This window comes from Canis lupus, chromosome X, assembly GCF_011100685.1.
Source record: "Canis lupus familiaris isolate Mischka breed German Shepherd chromosome X, alternate assembly UU_Cfam_GSD_1.0, whole genome shotgun sequence".
Classification (NCBI taxonomy): domain Eukaryota; kingdom Metazoa; phylum Chordata; class Mammalia; order Carnivora; family Canidae; genus Canis; species Canis lupus.
Genome location: NC_049260.1, coordinates 16,010,221 through 16,035,456, shown reverse-complemented (window position 1 = coordinate 16,035,456; position 25,236 = coordinate 16,010,221). Strand labels below are relative to the sequence as shown.

Sequence of the window (25,236 nt, the reverse complement as noted above, 5' to 3'; positions counted from 1 at the left end):
GAATTTTTGTATTTTGTTTCCCATTTGCTGACTTTGAGAAATGTCTTCAATGGTTAATAACATTTTCTACCTACCAGTGTTTTGCTGTTACTATGTTTGTTTTTTTTCTTTTCAGTGTCACAGAGGTAAGTAAATTATTTTATGATTGAGGGCATGTGGATTAGGGAAAAAAATCTATTTCATGAGCTATGGAGGTTAGTAGACTTTCTTAAAGAGATGATTTGGCAAAGTAGCCTGTAAACCACAGTCTCTGGAGTCCTATAACCGGATTTGACACTTGCTAGGTCTTACCACTTTGGGTAAATTAATTAACCTCTCTAAGCCTCAGTTTCCTTTTTTAAAAAAGATTTTATTTATTTATTCATGAGAGACACACAGAAAGAGAGAGGCAGAGACACAGGCAGAGGGAGAAACAAGCTCCAAACGGGGAGCCCAATGTGGGACTCGATCCCGGGTCTCCAAGATCACACCCTGGGCTGCAGGTGGCACTAAACCGCTGAGCCACCGAGGCTGCCCCTCAGTTTCCTTTTTTTTAAAGACTTGTTTACTTTAGAGAGACAGAGGACGTGCACAAGTGTAAGCACACTCATGGGGAGTTGGGGTGGGTAGAGGGAGAGAGAGAATCTTGAGCAAGCTCCCCACTGAGTGTGGAGCATGACACAAGGCTTGATCCCACAACTCTGAGATCATGGCCTCAGCCAAAATCAAGAGTTGGACACTTAATCAACTGAGCCATCCAGGCATTCCAAGCCTCAATTTCCTTATCTATAAAATTGAAATACTTTAAATTGTCATGAGGATTAAATGAGATAAGACCATGATTGGCATAGTAAGAGCTCAATAAATGTCTAGAGCCTTGCTGCTCAAGGGGTGGCCCATAGACCATCAACATTGGTATCGCCTGGGAGATTATTAGGAAGACATACCCTCAGGCCCCAGGAGACCTGCACAGTGAAGTCTGAGAAACTCTAGGCCACACTGTCAAAGCTTCTCTTGACTAAATCGGATCAAATTGTCATGGCAAGATTAATGAGGGCTGACATTCTCTGTTTGCAGATTAGCAACATTGTATCCACAATAAGGCAGGGTTGGTCTTAGTTCCCAAAATAGTATGTTCACTTAGATGACATATAAATGACATATGATCCTCTATTTCTAACTAGTTTTTAGAAATAGCCTACTAGTTTCTGAGTAGTTGTACTATTTCCACAAAGAAGATATACAAATGGCCAATAAGCACATGACAAGATGCTCAACATCATTAGTCATTAGGGAAATGTATGTCAAAACCACAATGAGATACCACTTCACACTTATAGGATGGCCAAAATTAAAAGAAAATAGGGTAAATATGTGTTGGCGAGGATGTGGAGAAATTGTAACCTTCATACGTTGCTGGTGAGAATGTAAAATGATGTACTCACTTTGGAAAACAGCCTGGCAAGTTCCTCAAAAGGTTAAACATAGGGTTACCATGTGACCTAGCAGTTGCACTCTTATGTATAGAGCCCAGAAAATTGAAAACACAAAATAACTGTCCCTGAGTAGTTCTTAGCAGCATTAGCCACAAAGTAGAAACAACTCAAACGTACATCAACAGATGAATGGATAAACAAAATGTGGTATGTCCATAAAGTGGAATATTACTCAGCTATACAGAAGAATGAATTACTGATACATGCTACATGATGAACCTTGAAAACATTATGCTTAGTGAAAGAAGCCAAACATAAAATTCCACAAGTTATATGAGTCCATTTATATGACTTGTCCAGGATAGCCAAATACAAAAAGACAATAATGCTAGGAACTGGAAGAGTGGGGAAAGGGAATGAATTCTAAATTGGGTATAGGGTTTGTTTTGGGAGTATTGAAAATGTTCTGGAATTAGACTGTTGTTACAATTGTACAAACTTGTGAATATACTGAAAACCACTAAATTGTACGCTTTTTAAAGGGTTTTATGGTGCTTGAATTATCTCTTTAAAAATTCCTGGGAAATAGAAAGTATCCCCCTTTTGTGAACAAGGAATGTGTCAGAAAGTCCCCAAGACCATTTGCAGATCATTGATTCTCTAGGAGGACTCCTAACTATGATTTATTACAGTAAAAGACTAAGAGCAAAATCAGCAATGGGCAAAGACCATGGGGTAAAATCTGGGGAAGATCGGGAACAAGCTTCCAGAGTCCTCTTCCACTGGAGCCATACAGGGCACATTCCCTCACCAATCAGTTGTGACATGTGTGAAGTGTTACTTACCAAGGAAACTTATTAGAGACTCAGTGCCCAGAGTTTTTATTGGAGACTGGTCACATAGGTACCCCTTGCTAGGTACATACCCAAATTCCAGACTCTCAGAAGGAAAGCAAGTGTTCAGCATAAATCATGTTGTTTGTACCAACAGCTCAGGCACAGCAAGCCACTCTTATCGGTTAATGGTGGGAGCTCTCATGGAATCCAAGTTCCCTGATACCAGGGCCAACCTTGTAAGCTGGCCTTTCCAAGGACAGCAGTTAGACCTGCTATGTTTTTCTTCTCTTTTTTAAGGTTTTATTTATTTGCGAGAGAGAGAGAGAGAGAACACAAGCGCACAAGCAGGGGGAGAAGCAGACTCCTTGCCGAGTATGGAGCCCAACGTGGGGCTCGATCCCAGGACCCTGAGATCATGACCTGAGCCAGAGTTAGTCGCTCAACCAACTGAGCCACCCAGGCACCCCTTTTCTTTTCTTTTGTGTACAGTCCATCCCCTCAGTCCTTGGCAAAGGCATCTTTACAGCAGAATTACCATCAGCAGGATTCCACACAGGCTGAGGCCAACCAACAGTATTGACCTCACTTACACCCTTTAGGGGTTCTGGACTTAGCCAGTTAAAACACAGACCATTAGCCATAAAGATCTGTCTTAGAAAGCCAGATGGCTTCCTCCATAACTTTCTTTCTGAACCTTTTTTTTTTTTTTTTTAGCCTAGCCGAAGGCATCAGTTCAGGCCCAATACAGCCTGGCCAGTAAGATGAAACTGTCTCAAAGTCTTCCAGGGCTGAGGCAGTATCATAATAGTCAGAATACATACCCAGGGAGTATAATCCCTGAGGGCACATGTGTCCCCTGGAAATAGTTTACAGTGTTGGGGCACCCCAAGCAGGACATATATTGGTCATGCAGTATAGGCAGACAGGGCTCCTATTGTGTCATTCCCACCATGGTCCCTCCCACCCCAGGTTTCTCTGGCCCAAGGAATTCAGTTCAGTCCTTGCTTTCAGAGGTACTGCCTGAGGTGGTCAGTTCCAAACAGTTCTGTGCACAACATGAGTTCATGAGTTCATTGCCTGCTAAGTGCAGGTGGCATATGGAGGTGATCTTTAGGGACCATACAGGAACTAGCCTGCCCTGTGGCTCACAGTCACATTGTCAAATGCAGCCTGTGTTCAGCAGTCCATTGGAATCTGAAGCGCTCACAGCAGCTGGCACAGACAGCACAGTTTTTCTTCAGGAAGAGGGGAGAGTTCCCAGGAACAGTTCTGGAAAACAAAGACCCTGAATGTCCTTCCTATCCCCTGCACCACTACAGGTGCTAGGTATGGTGGGTTTTTTTTTTTTTTTGCCATTGTTATCAGGGTGCCCCATTCAGTAATTAAGACTTTACATTTTCTCAGTCATCCTCTAGTTTTAAAATGACTGTTCATAGGGAAAGGTTGAATGCAAGGACCAGAGCCTTTTTACAAAAAAAAAAAAACAAAAAAAAAATACAATAAACTTAATTAGACATCATGTTCAGGAACAAAATTCTGAATTAAAAAAAATTCAGGAAAGGTTTGCATCAACTGCCATCTCTGTAGTCCCATTTATTTATCCAGTGAACAGCCTAGGAAAAAAGCAGTCTCTCTCTGGGGACAGATGCATTGCCTTCCTGAGGTGTGTGTAGCAGAAGAAAGGAAGGGAAGTAGAGTCAGACTCCTAGTCCATTGTTACAAACTGTTCCTAACCCAGCCAGTCAGATACCAGACGTCAGTTGAGTCTGATCCTCAGGGGTGGGTGAAGGGGTCATACTGCCTCTTAGTACCCTGTCCCAGCTCACAGCTATGACAGGAATCACAGGTTAGGAATGTAATTAGGCTCTGCATCAGAAATTAAGAGCTGACCAGCACTTCCATGTTAGATGGTCCCATCAGAGAAGGAGCTCTTTCCTGTGAGCATTTGTTCATGACCCAAGTGGCACAGCTGGTATCTGTGATACTTTCATGGGGTAGGGCCTCGTGGAGGAAGTGTTCTGTATCTGTAATAAACCTAGGTTGATTTTTAAAACTCCAAACGTATCTCTCTGTCTAGAGATGGCCTCTCTTTTCATGTCTCCCTTTTTCCAGAGGCTCCATTATGCAAAAGTCATAGCAAAAATCATCAGGTGTGGAGATTTGTTCTGGTTCCGGTACTTAGAATTTTAAATTTCAGCCAAATCACTAATGGCAAAAAACAAGGAGGTTGTGTCTCACTCCCACTTGGAGGAGAAAATAAAAACCAAAGACATTACCTGGATTGTACTTTTCCCCTCACTTTAGCCAGCATGGCCAAAAACAGCTAGAGGGCCCAGCAAGTCAGCTCTTGGAATTGGATGGGTTATCTTGGGATCCCTGGGTGGCGCAGCAGTTTGGCTCCTGCCTTTGGCCCAGGGTGCGATCCGGGAGACCCTGGATCGAATCCCATGTCGGGCTCCCAGTGCATGGAGCCTGCTTCTCCTTCTGCCTGTGTCTCTGCCTCTCCCTCTCTCTGTGTGACTATCATAAATAAATAAAAATTAAAAAAAAAAAGAAACCTGGATGGGTTATCTTTAAATACCATAGGTATTTATCGCTTAAAACAGACATGAGCTCGGTTGCTATTTGACATGGTGACTGACTCCATTGCCACCAGGCACCAGAAGGTCATCATCCTCCATTCCTTTAGCCTTCTTTTTCAGACACTGCTTTTACCATTTATCAGAGAATCAGAGTCATTCTTGCAGTTCCTGCTTCGGGCACCAACTATGTCAGCATCCCCAAGACCAGCCTCAGGTTTGGAGATTTGCTAGGAGAACTCAAAGGACTCAGCATATGGTGGCACTCACAGCTGTGATGTGGTACAGTAGAAAGCTACACAGGACATCAGCAGAGGGAATTGGGACACAGATGAAGTCCAGAGGACACCGAGTGCAAGTTTCCAAGAGTCCCTCTCTCAGTGGAGTCACACAGGACATGCTTAATTCCCCCAGCAATGAGCTGTGATAATATATGTGAAATGTTGCCAACCAAGAAAGCTCAGAGACTCAGTGGCCAGGGTTTATCGAGGGCTGGTCACATAGTCTCCCCCTGCCAGTTACGTACTCGAATTCTAGACCCTGAAGGAAAGCAGGATAAGTCATGTTGTTTGTACATACAGCTTAGGCATATGAGCTACTTGTTAATGGCGAGAACCCTTCTGAAATCTAAGGTTCCATGTACTGATCAAGGGCCAACCTTGTAAGCAGGCCTTTCCAAGGACAGTTTTCAGGGCTGCTGTGTTAACTTTTTCCTGTACAAGGAAAGTGACATTTAGAGAGGTTAAGTAACCTGCCTAGAGTGATCCAGCTATTTGGTGACAGTGCTAGTTTTGGGTTCCAAAGCCCGACTTTGAACTCCTGAAACGAACTGGACTCTTGAACGTTATGTATGGAAGTCTTTTGAGATAGTGTCTATTCTGCACATACTAGAAAAAGTATGGTGGTATTTAGAGAATGTGGATTGCCCATGTTAGGTTTTAACAGAACTGTGTTCTTCCCAATTCCCTTCTTCCCCTACTTTTTCCATCTGTGCTCCTTGTCTCTTTGGCTGTGATATTGTAACTCTCTAGTATCCCATGCCTGTCCTCGTGTAGCTCCTGCTGGCCCTCTTAAATCTTCTTACAAGTCTTCTCCCACTCGGAGTGCTGAGAGGAAGAAGACTCCGTCTACATCTGGCGTAGGAGATTCTGGGAAAGGAGCCCCTGCAGGAGCGGAGGCCTCTCCGGTAGGTTTAAACCCCCTCACTCATTCCTTGGGGCTGGTTTATTTGACAATGTGATTACTCCCTGTGCTTGACCTGGGGTCTCTGTGTCTATCAATCTCCAGAGACTGCTCAAATGGTAGACTTAGTTTAAAAAGTCACCCATCCTTTGAAAATCATTTAACTTTTTGCATTTTCCTAAATCTAAGTGCCTTGGAGCAAATTCCTAAAGACCTTGTCCTTGTTACAGCCTGCCCTCCATAGGACAGGAGTCAAAAGGAACGTTCTGAGTGCCCTCTCTCTGCTTTTAAGTACTAAGATTCTAGGTCAGCCTTCAATCCACAGTAGTGGCCTTTAAACATTTTTGACATCATACTGATAGCATCAGTAAACCAAATGTTGAACAGGTATTCCCAATTATGTGCATTTATATAGGAATTATACATTCCATACTGCTTTTACTAATTATTGCTTGATACATAACAAATCACCCCAAACCTTAGCCGCTTAAGACAAATGTTTATTACCACACTGGTTCTTCGGGTGACAGATTGAGGATGGTTTAGCTGGGTGGTTCTGGTTCAGGGTCTCTTCATGACAGTGTAGTCAGGATGATGGCCAGAGCTGTAATCCTCTGAAAGCATGGCTGGGTCTCTTCTAGAACTGGCTGCTGGCCTCAGGTTTTTATTGCATGGACCTCTCTATAGAGCTGCTTGAATGTCCAAATGACATGGTAGCTGGCTTCCTACAAATTGAGAAATCAATGAGGGGTGGGTACAGGCACTCAAGGGAAGAGCTGCAGCACCTTTTATACTCTAATCTCACGTTACACACCATCATTCTGCTATATGCTGTTCCTTAACAATAGACCAATAGTTGGTCACTAAGACCAACCCACACTCGAGGGAAAGACAGGAGCATCAAATGACATGTGGACCTGTTTTAAGACTGTTACATTACTATACTATTGGACATTTATTTTGTAACACCATGTGTGTTTTTAAAATCCATTTGGCCCTGAGGTTCTTACATGAGAAGTGAATGTGTCAGAACCTTGGGTTTTACTGTACGGTCAATTACTGTGGAAGGGGGCTAAGGTGTGTGTGTGCATGGGGTGGGGGCAAGGAGGATTTATTCTGGAAAAATCCAATAGAGAGAGAAGGGAGCCACCTTTGTGGAGCCCCCACCATTTACCAGGCACAGAGGCCGTGCCTCTTGCCTCTTGCTGAGGGAGGCCATCGGGAGGATGTACAGGGGCAGGTGCCTCCCTATGAGGTTGCAATCCCCATTACACCAGGTACACTGTTAGAGTCCACAGCTCAATGTCTTGGGTGTTAAAAACCACATTTACACCCACCTGTAGTTTTTTTTTGAGTGATTATGTATTTTCATACTCTTCCCAGTTTTCTTTTTCATTTTTAAATTCTTTAAAAAAAATTCCAATAGGCATACAGTGTTCCATTAGTTTCAAGTTACAATATAGTTATTCAACAATTCTATACATACTCAGTGCTCAACACAATAAGTATACTCTTACTCCCCTTTACTTCTTTGACCTATCTCTTCCCCTCTCCAGCAACCACCAGTTTGTTCTCTATATTTGAGAGTCCGCTTTTTGGTGTATCTCTTTTTTTCTTCATTCATTTTTGTTTCTTAAATTCCACATATGAATGAAATCATATGGTATTTGTCTTTCTCTGACTTAGTTTGCTTAGCATAATATCCTCTAGATCTGTCCATGTTGTTGCATATGGCAAGATTTCGTTCTTTTTATAGCTAATAGTCCATTGCATATTATATACCACGTATTTTTTTTTTTACATTTATGCCACATACTCTTTATCCATTCATTTATCAGTGGATACTTGGGCTGTTTCCACAATTCGGCTGTTGTAAATAACCTGCAATAAACATAGGGGTGCATATATCCCTTCGAATTAGTGTTTTTGTATACTTTAGGTAAATATCCAGCAGTGGAATTACTGGATTATATGATAGCTCTATTTTTAATTTTTTGAGGAACCTCCATACTGTGTTTCACAGCGGCTACACCAGTTTGCATTCCCACCAACAGTGCATAAGGGTTCCTTTTTCTCCACATCCTTGCAAATGCTTGTTGTTTCTTGTTTGTTTGTTTGTTTGTTTTTATTTTAGCCATTCTGGCAGATATGAGGTGATAGTTCATGGTTTTGATTTGCATTTCCCTCGTGATTAGTGATCTAGTTTCTATATGTCCAGAATTATAATGTGGTTCTGTTCTTAGTTTTTTGCAAGATAACAGAGTAGGAAATCTTTGCATTTTGAGGGTAAAGTGTCTTTTTATTGGATGATCTCAGTATTGACCACCAAATTGATGACCTCATGGTGCTTTCCTGCAAAGATTCCTGTTGTGGGAAGCACTATAACTTCATATGGACTCTACTGAAAGAAAGCTGTGTATCACTTCTATTCCATCTGGGATATTTTTAGAAATTGTACAAGTATTGCCAGTGATGGGCCATGGCTGACCTATTCTGTGTCCCCTTCAGACTGAGAAGATGAAGAGGAGCCCTCGAACAACAACTTCTGTTCCCAGTGCGGGCCTTGGGTCTCCTCTGAGAAGATGTGAGTTTCCAGGGAGCATTTCTAAGAGGTCATCTTCTCCAGTGACATCCAAGTAAGCATCTTTCTGCTTTGCCACTGTTGGACAATTAAAACAATTTGGTGGGGCTCTATATAGTGCAGCACGTGCTTCCTGCTGCCGCATGGGTCGTGGCCAGCCCTGAGAGGTGAGCAGGAGGGATGCTGGCTTTGGGTTACCTCACTCACTCTCTGTGTATCTTTTGGATCAATGATGGGCTCTTCAGCTATTTGTTGCCTGGTAAGTATGAGGCTCTGATTTACTGAGATGATCCATTCAACATTTTCTCTTTCGGTCCATCAGTTCCGTTCTGCTTTTCTGGCATTCTCCTTCACCTGCATCTAGAGTGAAATGATTGCACTGTACTTGGGTGCTCAAGCTCATGTACTTGAGCACTCACTCTCTCCTTCTCTCATCTGTCTCTTCAACAGAGAGGCAATAATAAGTTGTCTGCCACAATTGGCAGTATGTTGTTGTTGTTTTTAAATGAAGCCATTATATTTTTTTTGTTAAGCATTGGGTAAACTCCCCAATGAAACCATGTAACTGCAAAACAAATTCACACTGTGACCACTCTCTTAAATCATTAAGAGAGACTCCTAACTCTGGGAAATGAACAAGGGGTGGTGGAAAGGGAGGTGGGTGGGGGGTGGAAGTGACTGGGTGACGGACACTGAGGGGGTCACTTGGCGGGATGAGCACTGAGTGTTATGCTATATGTTGGCACATTGAACTCCAATAAAAAAAAATGAAATAAAATTAAGTCATTAAAATATTTTACTTAGAGTAACCAACAAGAATAACTCAGTAAATAACTCAGTCTAGCTAGCAAAATGGAATCATTTTCAGTAGTACTGAGAGAGAAAAGAGAAATATGATTTTAATTTGGGAAAATAAGAAACTCTGTAGAGAGAATCATGTAAGACTTGTTTAATGCATCAATTTCTTTAGGAGAACATAGGATGAAACACAAATTTAATGAACACTTGGGGGACGCCTGGGTGGCTCAGTGGTTGAGTCTGCCTTTGGCTCAGGTCACAATCTCAGCCTGGGATGGAGTCCCACATTGGCTCACTGCAGGGAGCCTGCTTCTCCCTCTGCCTTTTCTCTGCCCCCCTTTCTCTGTTCTCTCTTTTTAAAATTTATTTATTCACGAGAGAGACAGAGAGAGTGAGGCAGGGACAGCAGAGGGAGCCTGATGCGGGACTTGATCCCCGATCCCAGGATCACACCCTGAGCTAAAGGCAGAGACACTCAACCACTGAACCACCCAGGCATCTCTAAATAAATAAAATCTTTTAAAAAAATTAATGCTTCGGAATTTGTTTAAAATATTCAGAGAAAAAAATATTTCAGGGTGACATCAGCTCTTATTTCTAATTTGTTGCATTCTAACAGAGACTTGTTCCCTAATATTATTTTGTTCAGAGAACATGTGGTTTTTATAAATTACAAATACCTGTTATTGATGTATATGTCTTCTATAAGAGAAATCCTTATATAATATGTTGCTGAATTAATAGCATCAAGTTTTTGTTTTGTCTTTTAAGTCCATTACATTCTTTCTGTGCTAGTATTGCCTCTCTTTGGTTATAGCATTGCTCTCTTGCAAATTCTAAATCCATTAGGTGGGCTGTAGGTCTCTATTTGTCATTGTCTTATTTCTGAGTCTTCCATTCACATGTTACTACTCAGGTGTTAGGGTGAGACATTAACAAAGAAAAAAGCCTATTCATATTGGGGTTTTTCTAGATTACACTCTTTTCTTTCATACTGACTCATGGTCCCTGCAAGGAGAGTAGCTGGCAAGTTTCATCATCATCATTGTAAATTGCACCCAGCTAACCTAAGGAGGTTGTTGCCTTCTGTAGAGATGATAACTAAGTTTTTAGAAGCAGGCTCATAGTGGGCTCTGTGCTATTTCTTTGATGGTGTGTTTCAGGAACTATTTTATATATATATTTTTTAACGATTTATTTATTTATTTATTCGAGAGAGAGAGAGAGAGAGAGAGGCAGAGACACAGGCAGAGGGAGAAGCAGGCTCCATGCCGGGAGCCTGATGTGGGACTTAATCCTGGGACTCCAGGATCATGCCCTAGGCCAAAAGGCAGGCGCTGAACCGCTGAGCCACCCAGGGATCCCCTATTTTATATATTTTTAAATTGAGATACAATTGATTATATTAGTTTCAGGTGGACAAAATTATGATTCAGTATTTGTATACATTATGAAATGATGACCATAGTAATTCTAGTTACCATCCATCACCATACATAGGTACAAAATTTTAAAAAAAATTTTTTTTCTTGTGAGGGCTTTTAAAATTTATTCTCTTAGCAACTTTCAGATATGCACTACAATATGGTATTATTAACTAGAATCACCCTGCTGTACATTACATTCCATGGCTCACCTATTTTATAACTAGAAGTTAGTACCTTTTGATCCCCTTCATTTATCTCATCCACTCTTCCACTCCCCTCTTCCCTCTAGCAACCACCACTCTGTTCTCTGGATCTGTGAGCTTGGTTTTGTTTTGTTTTGTTTATTTTTTATATTCAACATGTGAGATTTTACAATATTTGTCTTCATCTGATTTATTTCACATAGCACAGTGCCCTCAAGTTCTATCCATTTGTTACAAGTGACAAGATTCCATTATTTTTTATGGCTGAATAGTATTCTATTGTATATAAATGGAGCTATTTTATATTTTAAAGGACACGTCAGCCAAATCTTATAAACAACTCTCTCTGACCAAAGAGATTTTTTTTTGACCAAAGAGATTTAAACAAAATCCTAGACTTTTCTTTTTTTTTTTTTAAGATTTTATTGAGAGAGTGAGCCGTGCATGTACATACATAAGATTGTGTCAGTTGAAAAAAAAAAAAAAAAAAGATTGTGTCAGTTGGATAAGGGGCAGAAGAAAAAGAGAGGGAGGGAGGGAGAGAGAGAGAGAGAGACTCTCAAGCAGACTCTGCACTGAGTGCCAAGCCCAACTCAGGGCTGGATCTCACAACCCTGAGGTCATGACCTGAGCTAAAATCAAGAGTCGAATGCTCAACTGACTGAGCCACCTAGGAGCCCTCAAAATCCCAGAGTTTTTAATGCAGTTCAATTTAGAGAAATTTTTTAAATTTCCCCTCTATATAGAGGAGTAATGAGTACCTAGTAGGTGCTCTATAATATTTGTGGAATGAATGAGTGCAAGTCCCTGTGACCCATATGCTTCGGAGAACCCCCAAATGAGTGAGAACAGTCTCCAGTTGAATAGACCCCAAGTGAAGTGAGAGAGAGATGGGGATGCAGATGAGGACAGTTGCAAGCCTAGGGCAGATAGAGTTGTTCAACGTAAACTGCTCATTCCTCAGAACTCAGCTCAGCCATCATCCTCTGTAGAACCAGCCACAACTGAATTCACCCCCTCTCTGTGCTCACAGAGCCTCATATGCATACTCCAATTATTCCTTCATTCGTCAAATGCCTACAGAGTGCCTTCTCTGTGTCCAGTGTTCTCAGCCCATGTGAGAAGCATACTTGACAGTGAATGACAAATATAACATCAAGTGGTGAGAAGTTCTATGAAGCAAACTAAAACTGAGTCAGATGACAGTGGTGGAGGGGGGAGTGGTAGCTAGATATGATGGTCAGGGAAGGCTTCTCTGGGGAGGTGAGATTTGAACAGAGCCCTGAATGGAGTGAGGGAGCAGACCATATTGATCTGTGGCTTCTTGCAGTGTATCATCTGCTAGACTGCCCAGAGGGTGGGGACTGATTGGATTTATTGTTGCACAGTAAGTGCTTAGTGTGTCCATGTGACGAAAACAAGAAGGGAAGTAGAACCTAAAGGGCAGAAGCAGATTGGCTGGTGGGGATAGGCGATGCTAGGATCATTCCTGCCCAAGGACTCAAGCCCTTTGCCTCCTCTTTTCTTTTGAGCCATTTTTCAGTTTTTTCCTCCCACTGATCAGTTCCTTAAATGTTCTATTTTCTGGGCTGCATATTTCTCCTGGGAAATTTTTGAAGGATGAGGGGTACTGGTTTCTAATACTGTAGTACAGCATATTCCTGCTACTTCAGCAGAGAAAAATTAATGAAATGACCTTTTTTTTTTTTTTTTTTTTTTTTTTTTCAGAGCCCTGTACTTGTCATCTCTAGTCCAGGCAGGAAAAATAGTGAACTTAACATAGCTGGACTTCTGGTATACTGTCAAAACTACCAGAATCATTATCTCCTTAAGAAGTGCCCTTGGGGGCTCCTGGGGGGCTCAGTCGGTTATGTGTCTGCCTTATGCTCAGGTCATGATCCCAGGGTCCTGGGATTGAGTTCCGTCTCTGGCACCCTGCTCAACAGGGAATCTGCTGCTCCCTCTCCCTCTGCCCCTTCCCACTGCTCCTATGCTCTCTCTCTCTCTCTCTCTCTCTCTCTCTCTCAAATTAATAAATAAAATATTAAAAAATATAAGTGCCCTGGGGACAGGAATTTGTTCCAGTACTTCTAAATCAGAATTACCAAGTTAAGATGTCTAAGGAGAAGCAAACATTTCTCTTTTTTTTGAAAAATTTTGAAACTTTATTAAAACTCAGTTAATTAACATATAATGTATTATTGGTTTCAGAGGTAGAGTTTAGTGGTTCATCAGTCTTATAAAACACCCAGTGCTCATTGCATCGCGTGCCTTCCTTAATACTGTTCATCACCCGGTGAGCCCGACCCCTACTCCGCTCCCCTCCAGCGACCCTCATTTGTTTCCTATGATTAAGAGTCTCTTATGGTTTGTCTCCTCCTATAACTTCATCTTGTTTGATTTTTTCCTCTCTTCCCCTATGATCCTCTGTTTTGTTTCTTAAATTCCACATATGAATGAAATCATATGATGATTGTCTCTCTGATTAACTTAGTTAGCTTAGCATCATACCCTCTAGTTCCATCCACATCGTTGCAAATGGCAAAATTTCATTTTTTGGATGGCTGATTAGTAGTCCATTGTATACATATATCACATTTTCTTTATCCATTCATCTGTCGGTGGACATCTGGGCCCTTTCCAGTTTGGCTATTGTGGACATTGCTGAGAAGCAAACATTTATTGATTTTAAGACATTCAAAAAAGAAAGATAATTTCTCCCCAGGTAAAAATTAATGGCTGAACCACAATGGGTATGAACCAGGTCTGAGAAATGTGGGAAGTCAGGTAGACTGTAAATAAATTCTGAAAATCCAGCCAAACTCTACAGCAGTGAAAAAGAATGGATTTCAGCTGCCCACAACCAGTGGGTGGATCTCAGGAACATAGTGTTGAGCAGCAAAAGGAAGTTGTAAAAGAATATCAACAGTATGACATTTATATTGAGTTCCCAGATGTGTAAAACCAGCATGTTTTCAAGAATATAAATGTGGTAAAATTATTAGAAAAGTAAGAAAATGGCAAATATAAAATGCAAAGTAATGATGGCTTCTGAGTGGGGCATAGGGGAGGGGGCCAGGAAGGGGTACACAGGAGATTCCAGCCTATTTATAATGTCTTTCTTTGGAACTAGTTGTTAGGTGTGTGGGTATTTGTTATATCATCTTCATGTTGTATCATTCTTCATGTTATATCATTCTTCATACTTTTCCTATTTTATAAATATTTTTCACATGCTCAATATTGAAGAAAGAAAAAAAAGAAACCCTTGAATTTTAAAATGGTGTCGCACACAAAATAAATCCCAATCAGAGTGACATTTTCAGCCTTCCCTCTGCAGACCAAGTGTGTTGATCTTTAAAGCATACTGGAAGCGATGTGGCTTTGAATGGTGGTTTAGTTAGTCCTTTTGAACCCCCCATCTAGAAACTCAGACAGGTCATGTGATAAATGGCTCTGACAGCACATTGTTCTCCTCCCGGATCTCAGATAAATTAAGCCACTGTTCCGTGGCTGTGCATATTAATGGCATTGCTCTTTTAAGCGTTCAAGTTTATTTCCATTGTTTGCATTGTTGAGTACTTGTATGGGTTTTAGAAAACTAGCTTCAGCAACACTCTCAAAGATTTGGATGGAGCATAGCTTTCTTCTTGTAACCTAGAGAGAGGAAATGAAGTGTGGCCATGTGCGTTTACCCAGCCTGTCCCTGCCTCTGAGTTTTGGTGCTGCCTGTACTCCTAATTCTTCAGTGTAAAATGTTCTCTAATGGTTTCAGCTTTTTATAAATATACTCTAAGTCATTTTGGTCATTATGATGGGGAATGTTTCAGTTACCTCTTGCTGTATCATAGTAATAAGCTACCCCCCCCAAAATTTAGTAGCATAAAATAACAATTTGTTATTGATTCTCATAGCTCCATAACTTTGGCTTACCGGGAGGGTCTCTTTTGGGGTCTTTTGTGTGATTTTTCTGAGGTTTGACTTGGGTTCATCTGGTAGTTCTCATCTGGGGTCTTCCACCATAGGTTCAATGTCACTTGGGGCTGTAGTTAATGTAGGTCTTGACTGAGCTGAAAGTCTGAGATAAACCATTCACCTGGATGCCAGTTAATGCTGGCTATTGGCTGGAGCTTGGTGGGGGCTGGGAACCAGAATAGAATGCCTACACATAGCCTCTCCATATGACTTGGGTATCTCACAGCATGGCACTGAGTTCTAAGAGGCAGTGTTCCCAAGAACAAACAGGAAGTAGAAGTTGCCAGGCCAGTTAAGTACTGTGCCATGAATTGGCACAGCATTCCTTCTTTGCTTGCTATGTTTTGTTGATCAAAGCAGTCCAGCCAACCCAGACTCGGTGGGATGGAGAAAGAAACTCAAAAGATCGTGTGGGGTCAGATAAGATTTTGTTGTGGTCATCTTTGGAAAATACAGTCTGCCGAAGATGATCACTTTGAGAGCTCATACCTGAGCTCAGTTTGTGTCAGCCTAGATTAACTTCATCATGCATTTTGAGAAACAAAACAGATTTTGTTTGTCATCAGGGGAAAAAAATAAGACCAGGTTGTCAGCATGGCCCAAAATAAGTACCTCCCACTCAGAATCATGGACTCATGGAGCCAAGTGATTCCTCTAGTGGTTGAGGGCCTTTAATCAATCATTACTGAGCATCATTGCCTACATTTCCCTGGTGCATATATGATGTGGTTACACCTGCCTACAGATGAGCATCTACACTGGATCAGGGCCTCTATTGACAGGCTGGCTGTTGTTTTTGCCACCACCATTTTTTCTCAGATAGACTTTTACATTCTTTTTTAAAAATATTTTATTTATTTATTTATTTATTTATTTATTTATTTATTTATTCATTCATGAGAGACAGAGAGAGAGAGAGAGAGAGAGAGAGGCAGAGACATAGGCAGAGGGAGAAGCAGGCTCCATGCAGGGAGCCTAACGCAGGACTCGATCCCGGGTCTTCAGGATCACACCCTGGGTGGAAGGCGGCGCTAAACTGCTGAGCCACCCAGGCTGCCCAGACTTTTACATTCTTATATGAAAATTTTCTTGAAAAGGATAATTAAAAATGTTAAGTTATGCTCCCTCCTCATAGCAGACTTATACGTTCACAGTACATTTGATAGTCCTGTATTTTTTCAGTTTTACTAGAGGATAATTTGAGTTTAGACTTTTTTTTTTTAGTTTTGACCAATTTTTAAGAAAAATTTTTAATTTTTCTTTTTATTTTTAATTTTTTAACATTTTATTTATTTGAAAGGGAGCATGAGTGAGGGGAATGGCTGAGGGAGAGGAAAAAGCAAGGCACCACACTGAGCAAGGAGTCCATCTCAGGGCTTGATCCCAGGACCCTGAGATCATCACCTGAACCAAAGGGAGACCCTTAACTGATTGAGTCACTCAGGTGCCCCCAAAGCCTTTTAATTTTTAAGTCCTTTCAGCCATACAGAAAAATTTCAAGACTAGACCAAAGATGTTTAGTCATATTTGCTTCGTCATTCCCATCCCCCCACATACTTTCATTCACTCTGTATAGACAAACTCACACAGATTTTTCCCAGAGCCATATAAGAGTAAATCAAAGACATCACGACCTTTTATCCCTAGGAATGAAGACATTCTTTTTGTGTAACCACAATATGATTGTGAAAATTAGAAAATTTATTTTTGACATGTTACTGTTACTTAATTTACAGTCTATGTGCAACTTTTGCTAACTGTCTCAGCGAGATTCTTTATAGCATTTTCCCCCCACTCTGGGATCCAACCCTGGCTCCCACATTGCATTTGGTTGTTTTGTCTTCTTGGTCTCCTTTAACTTTGAACAGTTCTTCAGCCTTTCTTCTTCATGACCTTGACATTTTTAAAGAGTACAGGCCAGATATTTTGGGGAGTGTCCATCAATTTGGGTCATGATTAGACTCAAGTTATGCATTTGAGGCAAGAATCCCACAGAAGACATGTTGATTTCTTCTCAGTGCATCGTATCAGGAGGCCATGGTGACAGGTTGTTTCATTACTCGTGATGGTAACTTTGACCACTGGGTTAAGGTAGTAGCCACAAGTTTCTCTGGTATAGAATTGCTTTTTCCTCCCTGGAAAGTAATAAACTCTGACCATGAACATTGACTTTTCAAAATGTGGGCCACGCTGTGCTGATAAGGAGGCCACAGACCCCTCCCATTATGTGGATAGGCTCTGTTCACTATGCCTGGAGTCAAGTGGCTTTAGAGAAACGAACTAGATTCCAAGATGTGGAGGAAAATAGTCCTTTGGGTTCTGCTTTGCAGTAAACTCACATCCAGAAGTGTGACAACCCTCTCTCAAACTTATTCTTGCTGCTCTACTTACAGAGAGGTTTGCTCATTATTTCCTACCAGTCATGGAACCTCAGAATGTTATATAATCCTGCCTTGTGCACTAGAAGACCTATCTCTACCACCTTAGCAAAATATGTGAATCCCCTCTGTTAAATCTTTAATCATTGGAGGAAGTATTGAACTTTTAAAAATTAAAATGGAAAACCTAAGGGCACCTGGGTGGCTCAGTTGGTAAAGTGTTTGCCTTCAGCTCAGATCATGATCTCGGGGTCCTGTGTTGGGCTCCCTGCTCAGCCAGGAGTCGGCTTCTCCTCTCTCTGCTCATGCTTGCTTGTGCTCACTCGTGTGCTCGCTCTCTCTCTCTCTCAAATAAATTAATAAAAATTTTTAAAAATAAAATGGGAAACCTATAAAAAAACAAGATGAAGAATCAAATAATTTGAGGGCCAGCTTTGGCTGTCTTATCTGGTAGCACCTCTTGGGAAAGATCCTTTAAATGCTTAGGTCTCAGATACGAGTAATATCCACCTACCTCACTGGATCATTGTGGCAGGCAAATAGATACTTTTTATGTAGATGAGAAAGTACTTATCTGTGAAAGCACAATAAGTTCCCCTGATAAATTCATGTTTAATTTCTTTCATCAGTTAAAGATACCTGTTTTAAGAAATTGCAAAAAAATAACTTTGCCAGACTTTGCTTGGTTTGTAGTAGTGTGAGCAGAGCTGACCAGAGAGCCTTGGAGCCTGCCAGACCAATATCCCCTGGTTCAGGATGCTTGTGCTTAGCATCTCTTGCAGTCCTAAATCCCTGTAGAAAAGTGGCAAGACAGAATGAGCAGAAAACTACATAAATGGGGGTTTAAAAAAATGGGGGTTAATAGGGAATTTTTAAGATTGTATTCTGTATTTTGGTTGCTGTTGCTTGCTATTTAAAAAAAATCAGTGATGCCTACACTTTTCTAAGTTAAAGGTTGTGTTTGTGCATGCATGCGTGTGTGTGTGTGTGTGTGTGTGTGTGTGTTTTCTAATTCTGTATATTGAACAGGGGCTGGAGTAGGGGAATGTAAACAGACTGCTTAATACAGTGAGTTTATCCTTACATGTAAGGTAGAAATTAGTTTGAGATGCATGCTTCTAGGTAATTAGCCCAGTTGTATTTAGAATAGAACCTCTCAGTCTGTGGTGTGAACAGAACCATTGCATGACTTTTCTGTTGAAGCAGGGCTGCTCAGGGCTGAGCTGACCTGAGGCTGTCAGACCTCCCCCATCCAGACCTTTCCGGCTTTTTCTCCCTAGGATTGTAATTCTTTTTTTTTTTTTTAAGATTTTATTTACTTATTCATGAGAGATACAGAGAAAGAGAGAGAGGCAGAGACACAGGCAGAGGGAGAAGCAGGCTCCATGCAGGGAGCCCGAGGTAGGACTCGATCCCGGGACTCCAGGATCAGGCCCTGGGCCGAAGGCAGATGCTCAATTGCTGAGAGCCACCCAGGTGTCCCCCGAGGATTGTAATTCAGCCATGCATTTCCATCTACAGGTTCCAGGCACACTGATTGAGGGTGTGACTTCATTGCATTCCATTCTCTTCTGATAGTGAGCCATTTAAACCAGCCCCAGGGGTACATCAGGATCCAGATGCAGGCTGCCTGCTAAGGAGACTAGAATGGATTGGGCCTGCAGCCAGTTCAGGTTTCTTACTTACTCCCTCAATTCCATCCCTGGGGACCCTCATGGTGGGAGTCATATCTGCAGAAGAGCTTCTTATCCATCTCTTCATTCACTGGCAGAGACACCAGCACAGTGCAGACCCCCTTGGGTAGAGCCCACCTCTTCAGGCACTGCTCAGAGAAGCTCAGAGTGTGTGCTTTCTGTAGGCAAGTCCCAGAGAGAATGTGGTTGGACTGGGCTGTGTGAGTCCAGCACCTTTGCTCAGTCTCACCAGCTGTGAAGAATCCAGCTGTGACTCTGTCAAAATATATAAGCCACTAATAGTTACCTCTCAAGCTAAGGCTCTCAGGAAGCCCATAGTTGTGCCTTGGGGTGACTGTGGGGATTAAGACACTGCCTATCCAACCATAGTAGCTCTATTCTTATCTGCTTTATACAGATAGAATGTATGTGGAGGTAGCTGTATGTATGTGTCATTCAGGTGGTTCTCACCTGGGATGACCTTGTCCCTGAGGGGACATTTGACAGTGTCTAGAAACATTTTGGGTTGTTGCAACCAGGAGTTGAAGGTGGCGATAGCTATTGGTATCTGGTAGTTTGAGGCCAGGGATGCTGCTAAACATCCTACATGCATAGGACAGCCTTAAAACAAAGAATGGTTCAGATCCAAATGTCAGTAACAGCAGGGTTGAAAAACCCTGGTACATATGGATATGGAGAGGACAGGATACTGTGCATGCATGGCTCTTTGGTGTGTATGCAAGAGAGTCTAGGAACAAATTTAGAAAATCAGGGTTAAAGGGTACAATTGGAAAGAAATACCTGCTATAAACAATAGCCAAACTGTGGAAGGAGCCTCGGTGTCCACCGAAAGATGAATGGATAAAGAAGCTGTGGTCTATGTATACAATGGAATATTCCTCAGCCATTAGAAACGACAAATACCATTTGCTTCAACGGGGATGGAACTGGAGGGTATTATGCTGAGTGAAGTAAGTCATTCAGAGAAGGACAAACATTATATAGTCTCATTCATTTGGGGAATATAAAAAATAGTGAAAGGGAATAAAGGGGAAAGGAGAGAAAATGAGTGAGAAGTATCAGTGAGGGTGACAGAACATGAAAGACACCTAACTCTGGGAAATGAACAAGGGGAAGGGGAGGTGGGCGGGGGGCTGGGGTGACTGGGTGACTGGCATTGAGGTGGGCACTTGACGGTATGAGTACTGGGTGTTATGCTATATGTTGGCAAATCTTTCTCTCTCTCTCTCTCTATATATATATATATATGTTTGTATATATGTATATAAATCAATGTCTCTATATATATGTGTGTGTGTGTGTGTGTATATATATATATATAAATCATTGCCATTTTTAAAAAAAGGAAAGAAATACTGGTTGCTGAGAAGTCCCTTAGGAATCGTGAGCCTGAGTCAGCTGAGCCCAAGGGCAGACTGAGAACAGTCTATAGTGGGGAGGCACCATCCATGTGGCCAAGTTGTTGCAGAGGTTCTGTGTGGCTCCAAGCCTATAGGATGATGGCACAGGGAAGTTGGTATGGCCAGTATGAAACCATTCTTTCTGGGGCCAGAGCTGTCCATCTGGGGAGCAGACTGTTCGAAGGGGCAGACAGCCTACCATGGATGTGAGATCTGGACTGATTCTTTATTAGTAAAATACCAGATGCTGAAACAGCAAATTTTAAAAATTCGAATTAGGTTCAAGTTGTATTCATTGGGTCGAGTATGACACTATGTGTCATTATGTGGCCCTTGGTCTGGCTTTTTTTTTTTTTTTAAGATTTATTTATTTATTTATTCATGAGAGAGAGAGAGCGAGAGAGAGGCAGAGACACAGGTGGAGAGAGAAGCAGGCTCCATGCCAGGAGCCTGACACGGGACTCAATCCCAGGACTCCAGGATCGCGCCCTGGGCCAAAGGCAGGCGCCAAACTGCTGAGCCACCCAGGGATCCCCCTTGGTCTGGCTTTGATTAAGACAAAGTGTTTTCTTGGGCATTTATAGCTGGCCTTTAAGCATGAGAGCATCATTGGAAAACTGGCCTGCATTTTACCTAATCCACATAACACTTGATGATTATTTTTTAGCTCAAGACCAAGTATAATAGTGATTTGATCATACTTTTTCCTTACCATCAGAACCTGATTAGGTAACTCTTAATCCTATGGTGATATATTGGCCTTTAGTATTATGTCGAGTTACTTTTTTTTTTTTTTTTTGCTGTTTTCATAGATCAAAAACAGTTGAATATTGGAAATTTCATATGGTTCAACCTGCTATACAGGATTGAGACTGACATTTTGTAATTTATGTACAGATTACTTCTTTCTGAAGGAACTCTGCAAATGCTTCTTTCCTGTGCAGACTTCTGGGTAAACTCAGCTTCTGAAGCTAGGTTGTTACCTGTATCCTCAACACCTAGCACTCACCAGGAGCCAAGCCTAGACCAGTGTACTTATGATGGACCTTTTTTCAACATAAGACAGGCTCCAGCATTTTAACAAAGCAGTATTTCCCTGAGTGACAGTAGGCTTGTTCTCAGCTTTCACGTCTTCCCAGTAGCAGGACAGATTCTTTTAAATCTTAAGAAACAAAACAAGAAAAAGACACCTCTACCTCCTCTCCCCACCCTTTGCCTGAGTTTGTTCCTCAGCATATGAAAAGGAACTGGATATCAGTCATACTTTAGTAAAGAGTAATTTAAAAAAAAAAAAAAAAAAAGGGAACCAGGGGGGCAGCCCCGGTGGCTCAGCGGTTTAGCGCCGCCTTCAGCCCAGGGTGTGATCCTGGAGACCTGGGATCGGGATTGAGTCCCACATTGGGCTCCCTGCATGGAGCCTGTTTCTCCCTTGGCCTGTGTCTCTGCCTCTCTTTCTCTGTATCTCTCCTGAATAAATAAATAAAATCTTAAAAAAAAAAGGGAACCAGGGACCTTAAAGACATTGTGTTGAGTGAAATTATTTCAGCTTTTTTGGAACCATGCCTCTTAGGAACAGAGAGAAGGTTCTGTGATCAGGCCCAGTAATCATCTGCTGGTGTGTTTTTGGTTTTCCAGGGCAACTTCAAAAGCATATCCACAGTCTCCAAAGAATATGAAGCCGTCATACCCAGGGTCTCCTGTGAAGTACCGCTTACCCACCTTTCCCAACCAGGAAACACCAAAGAGGAAAGCAGAGAAAGAGAAGAGCAATAAGGAAAGGGAAAGTGTCCTGGCTCAGCAGGCAGCTGGCCTGCATGGAGAAGAAGCCCCAGAGAAGCATGTGGTAGACAAACATGTCACTGAGAAGCATGTGGTCACAGGAGGGAAGGTTGAGAGCAGTGGAGGTAGGACCTTCTTGTCAATGCTGCCCCCAGGCCGTGGCTTTTACATATTGTTTCTCTCTTTGCCCGATCCATGTGGGAGTCTCATGTTTGGGAGGGAAGAAGGAAAGGAGATTTTTCCCTCTGACAACTTCATGCCCTCATGCTGTTTTCTCAGGCTTGCACATTGCCCCTGAGTGCTTCCCCTTGGTCTCCTATGGATCCCTTGGAGGAGGGATTGACACTGGTCATGGCTTTGGAATTTCATGGGGGTGTTGAGCTGCATCCAGCCAGCATCAGCACTTCCCACAGAGAAGGTCTTCCTTTAGACCTTCAAGCTTTTATGCTAGATGCAGTGAGTTCACCCAGATGGGCACTGTGGTGGTGGTTCCTGTGGGTCATGCTAGCCACCCTGTCTCTTCTCTTCACCTTTCCACTACCCTCCACTGGGAAATGCATTCACAGGGTCACAGCCATCCTGCTGCAGCCTCTCTGCTCAGTGGCTAATCGTACCTCTCCCAGCAGCATTTCCCATTACCCACTGAGTTGGACTTTTGTTTCTAAGTGGCAGCTACACTGATTGTGAGTACAATCAGTATTTCATTTCCCATGATCTTTTCCTCTCATATAACCTCAGGGAAGCACACAGCAGGCACCACTGATGCTGGAGAGGCTGCGAAGATCCTGGCTGAAAAGAGACGACAAGCCCGGCTACAGAAGGAGCAGGAGGAGCAGGAACGGCTGGAGAAAGAAGAACAGGACAGGTATGGGGGCTGCTCAGAGTTTCGTTACCATCTTATATAAAAAGCTATGGTAGAAAGAGCAGCTCTCCTTTCTTTTTAGAGTTTGAATTATTGATAAAAACTTGGCAGAAATACAGGTCTGTATGGCAGGTGTTCGGGAGACTGTGTCTTCTACTAGATGAAATTAACAGTGATGAAATGTTGCCCTTTTAAGACTGGATCTAAATGTTACCAATAACTTCCCATTCTTCCCTTGGACTCTAGGACCAGCCAGGCCTCATAGAGCTATCAGGGGAGTTTGAGCATTGCTCATGGAATGACGTTCTCCCTGAGGACAGGAGGTTCCAATGGTAGAGATCTTGGTTCTGCTTCCCAAATCATGTTTTTTCCTTAAATTTTCCTAACTTACACCCCCAGGTGAGAAGGAGGAAGGTTGAACAAAGGCCCCTAGATGAGGTGGAAGCTGATGTCATTGTCCACAAGCAACAAGGTACAGGGACTCCAAACCTGGAGCACAACAGAAGACATCATGGTAGTGGTCCTTAAATATGGGAGGGGGTGTCAGTACCATCCAGGGAATGCAATGAAAATACACAGACCTAGGCCCCATCCTGTTTTAATAGCTCACCAAAGTGTGAGAACCACCATGTTGTTAGTACCAGGACACTTTAGTCAAAGTACAGATAGTTCTGCCTTTTCTGATCTTTGTATTCAGAAAAGAATGCATGTTGAAGGACAAGCTAGATTTTATCATTAAATTGATAAAGAAGCTTTCAGGGTAATCACACAGTGCAGTCCAATATATTTAGGGAATTAACTTGACAGGAAGCAAGCCATGCCACAGCACTTCAAGACTGGTACGGAATTTAGAGTGATAAATAATATAGGATTGCCTTGATCCTTAAGTGACCTTGGCAAGTCTTTTGTGGTCTTTAATTACAGGTTTACTGATTTTTTTCTAAAGACGGGCAGTAGGTCTTACTTGTCCCTTTTTCAAGTTCTGTACTTCTCTGATGATTTTCCCACCTCCAGCCCTCTGGTCAACAGTGACAGATCTTTTGTTGAGTAGTGTGTTTGGGCTGGTTTGAGTGGGCCATAGGATTATGAAAAGAGGTCACAGGAGGTTAAGATGAATCACAGGACCTCAAATGACAGGCCTTGGTGATTGCAAGTTCTGGGCAGGTAAGTAACATGATTGTGGCTGTATGCTTAGGAAGGTGAAGTTCTTTACCTTCCAGCGATCACCCTCTCTCTCACACACATTTCCTACACAGCCCAGCTCCTGAAAGACTTGATTGTACTTTCTGTCTTTATTTCTTCAACTCATGTTCATATCTCACACTCACCATTCCTCCAAATTGCCAGACTCCTAATCCATTTCTTTGTTGACTTTGGCCTTATCAAGCTTGCCCTTGCTTCTTTTACCTCTCCTCCTCAGTCTCCTCTGTCCACCTCCCATCCTCTCACATGCTGCCTTGACTCCTAACCCTAAGTCCTAGGCCAGTTTCACCTGACAAGCCCTCCATGAGCAGTGGTGCTCCCTCCTGTTTGACCATTTTCCTCTGGCTTCAAAAGATTTGGGGCTCACATTTCACATAACAGTTTCATGGTAAGCATTTGATGTATTAAACCAACTCTACTCTCATCTCCCCTTCTACCCTCATTTTCCCTTTGCCTCATTTACCATCTGTTTCTGAAGCTAATTTCATATTGTTTTGTAAACCTTTAATACTTCCTGGTACAAGGGAAGCACTAAATAACACATGCATGCTGGTGACCTCTGAATCTGTGCCTATGGCCCAGTCTCTTGCTAGAGCTGTACTGTCTACTACTATAGCCGTCTATTCCCATGTGACTACCAAAATGCAAATTTACTAAAATTAAGCAAAATTCAGTTCCTCAGCTGTACTAGTCACATTTCTAGTGTTCAATAGCTACATGGCTAGTAGCTACCATATTGGTTAACACAAATTTATAGAACATTTCCTTCATCACTGAAAGTTCTCCTGGATAACACTGGTCTAGAACCTAGAGGCCATATCCCAGTTGCCTTATGCTTTACTTTGAGTGTATCTCAAATGCATCTCAAATTCAGTGTGTCCAGAGCAGGTCCAGAGAGAAGGTGCTGAAGGACAAGATGAAAAC

The 25,236-nt window shown here is 42.2% G+C and overlaps 1 protein-coding gene across 21 annotated transcripts in view; it reads left to right on the top strand.

Annotated features, from left to right (window-relative positions):
• MAP7D2 (MAP7 domain containing 2) overlaps positions 1-25,236 on the top strand; it is a 108,745-nt gene that overhangs the window by 67,958 nt on the left and 15,551 nt on the right. For 12 of the 21 annotated variants that reach the window (XM_038587014.1, XM_038587025.1, XM_038587027.1 and 9 more), the window contains 4 exons: positions 5,862-6,016; positions 8,521-8,648; positions 22,104-22,372; positions 22,986-23,112. In XM_038587014.1, coding sequence (XP_038442942.1) covers positions 5,862-6,016; positions 8,521-8,648; positions 22,104-22,372; positions 22,986-23,112 — 679 coding nt within the window. The remainder of the gene's footprint in view (positions 1-5,861; positions 6,017-8,520; positions 8,649-22,103; positions 22,373-22,985; positions 23,113-25,236) is intronic. The other 9 variants (XM_038587032.1, XM_038587028.1, XM_038587029.1 and 6 more) reach the window with 1 other exon arrangement.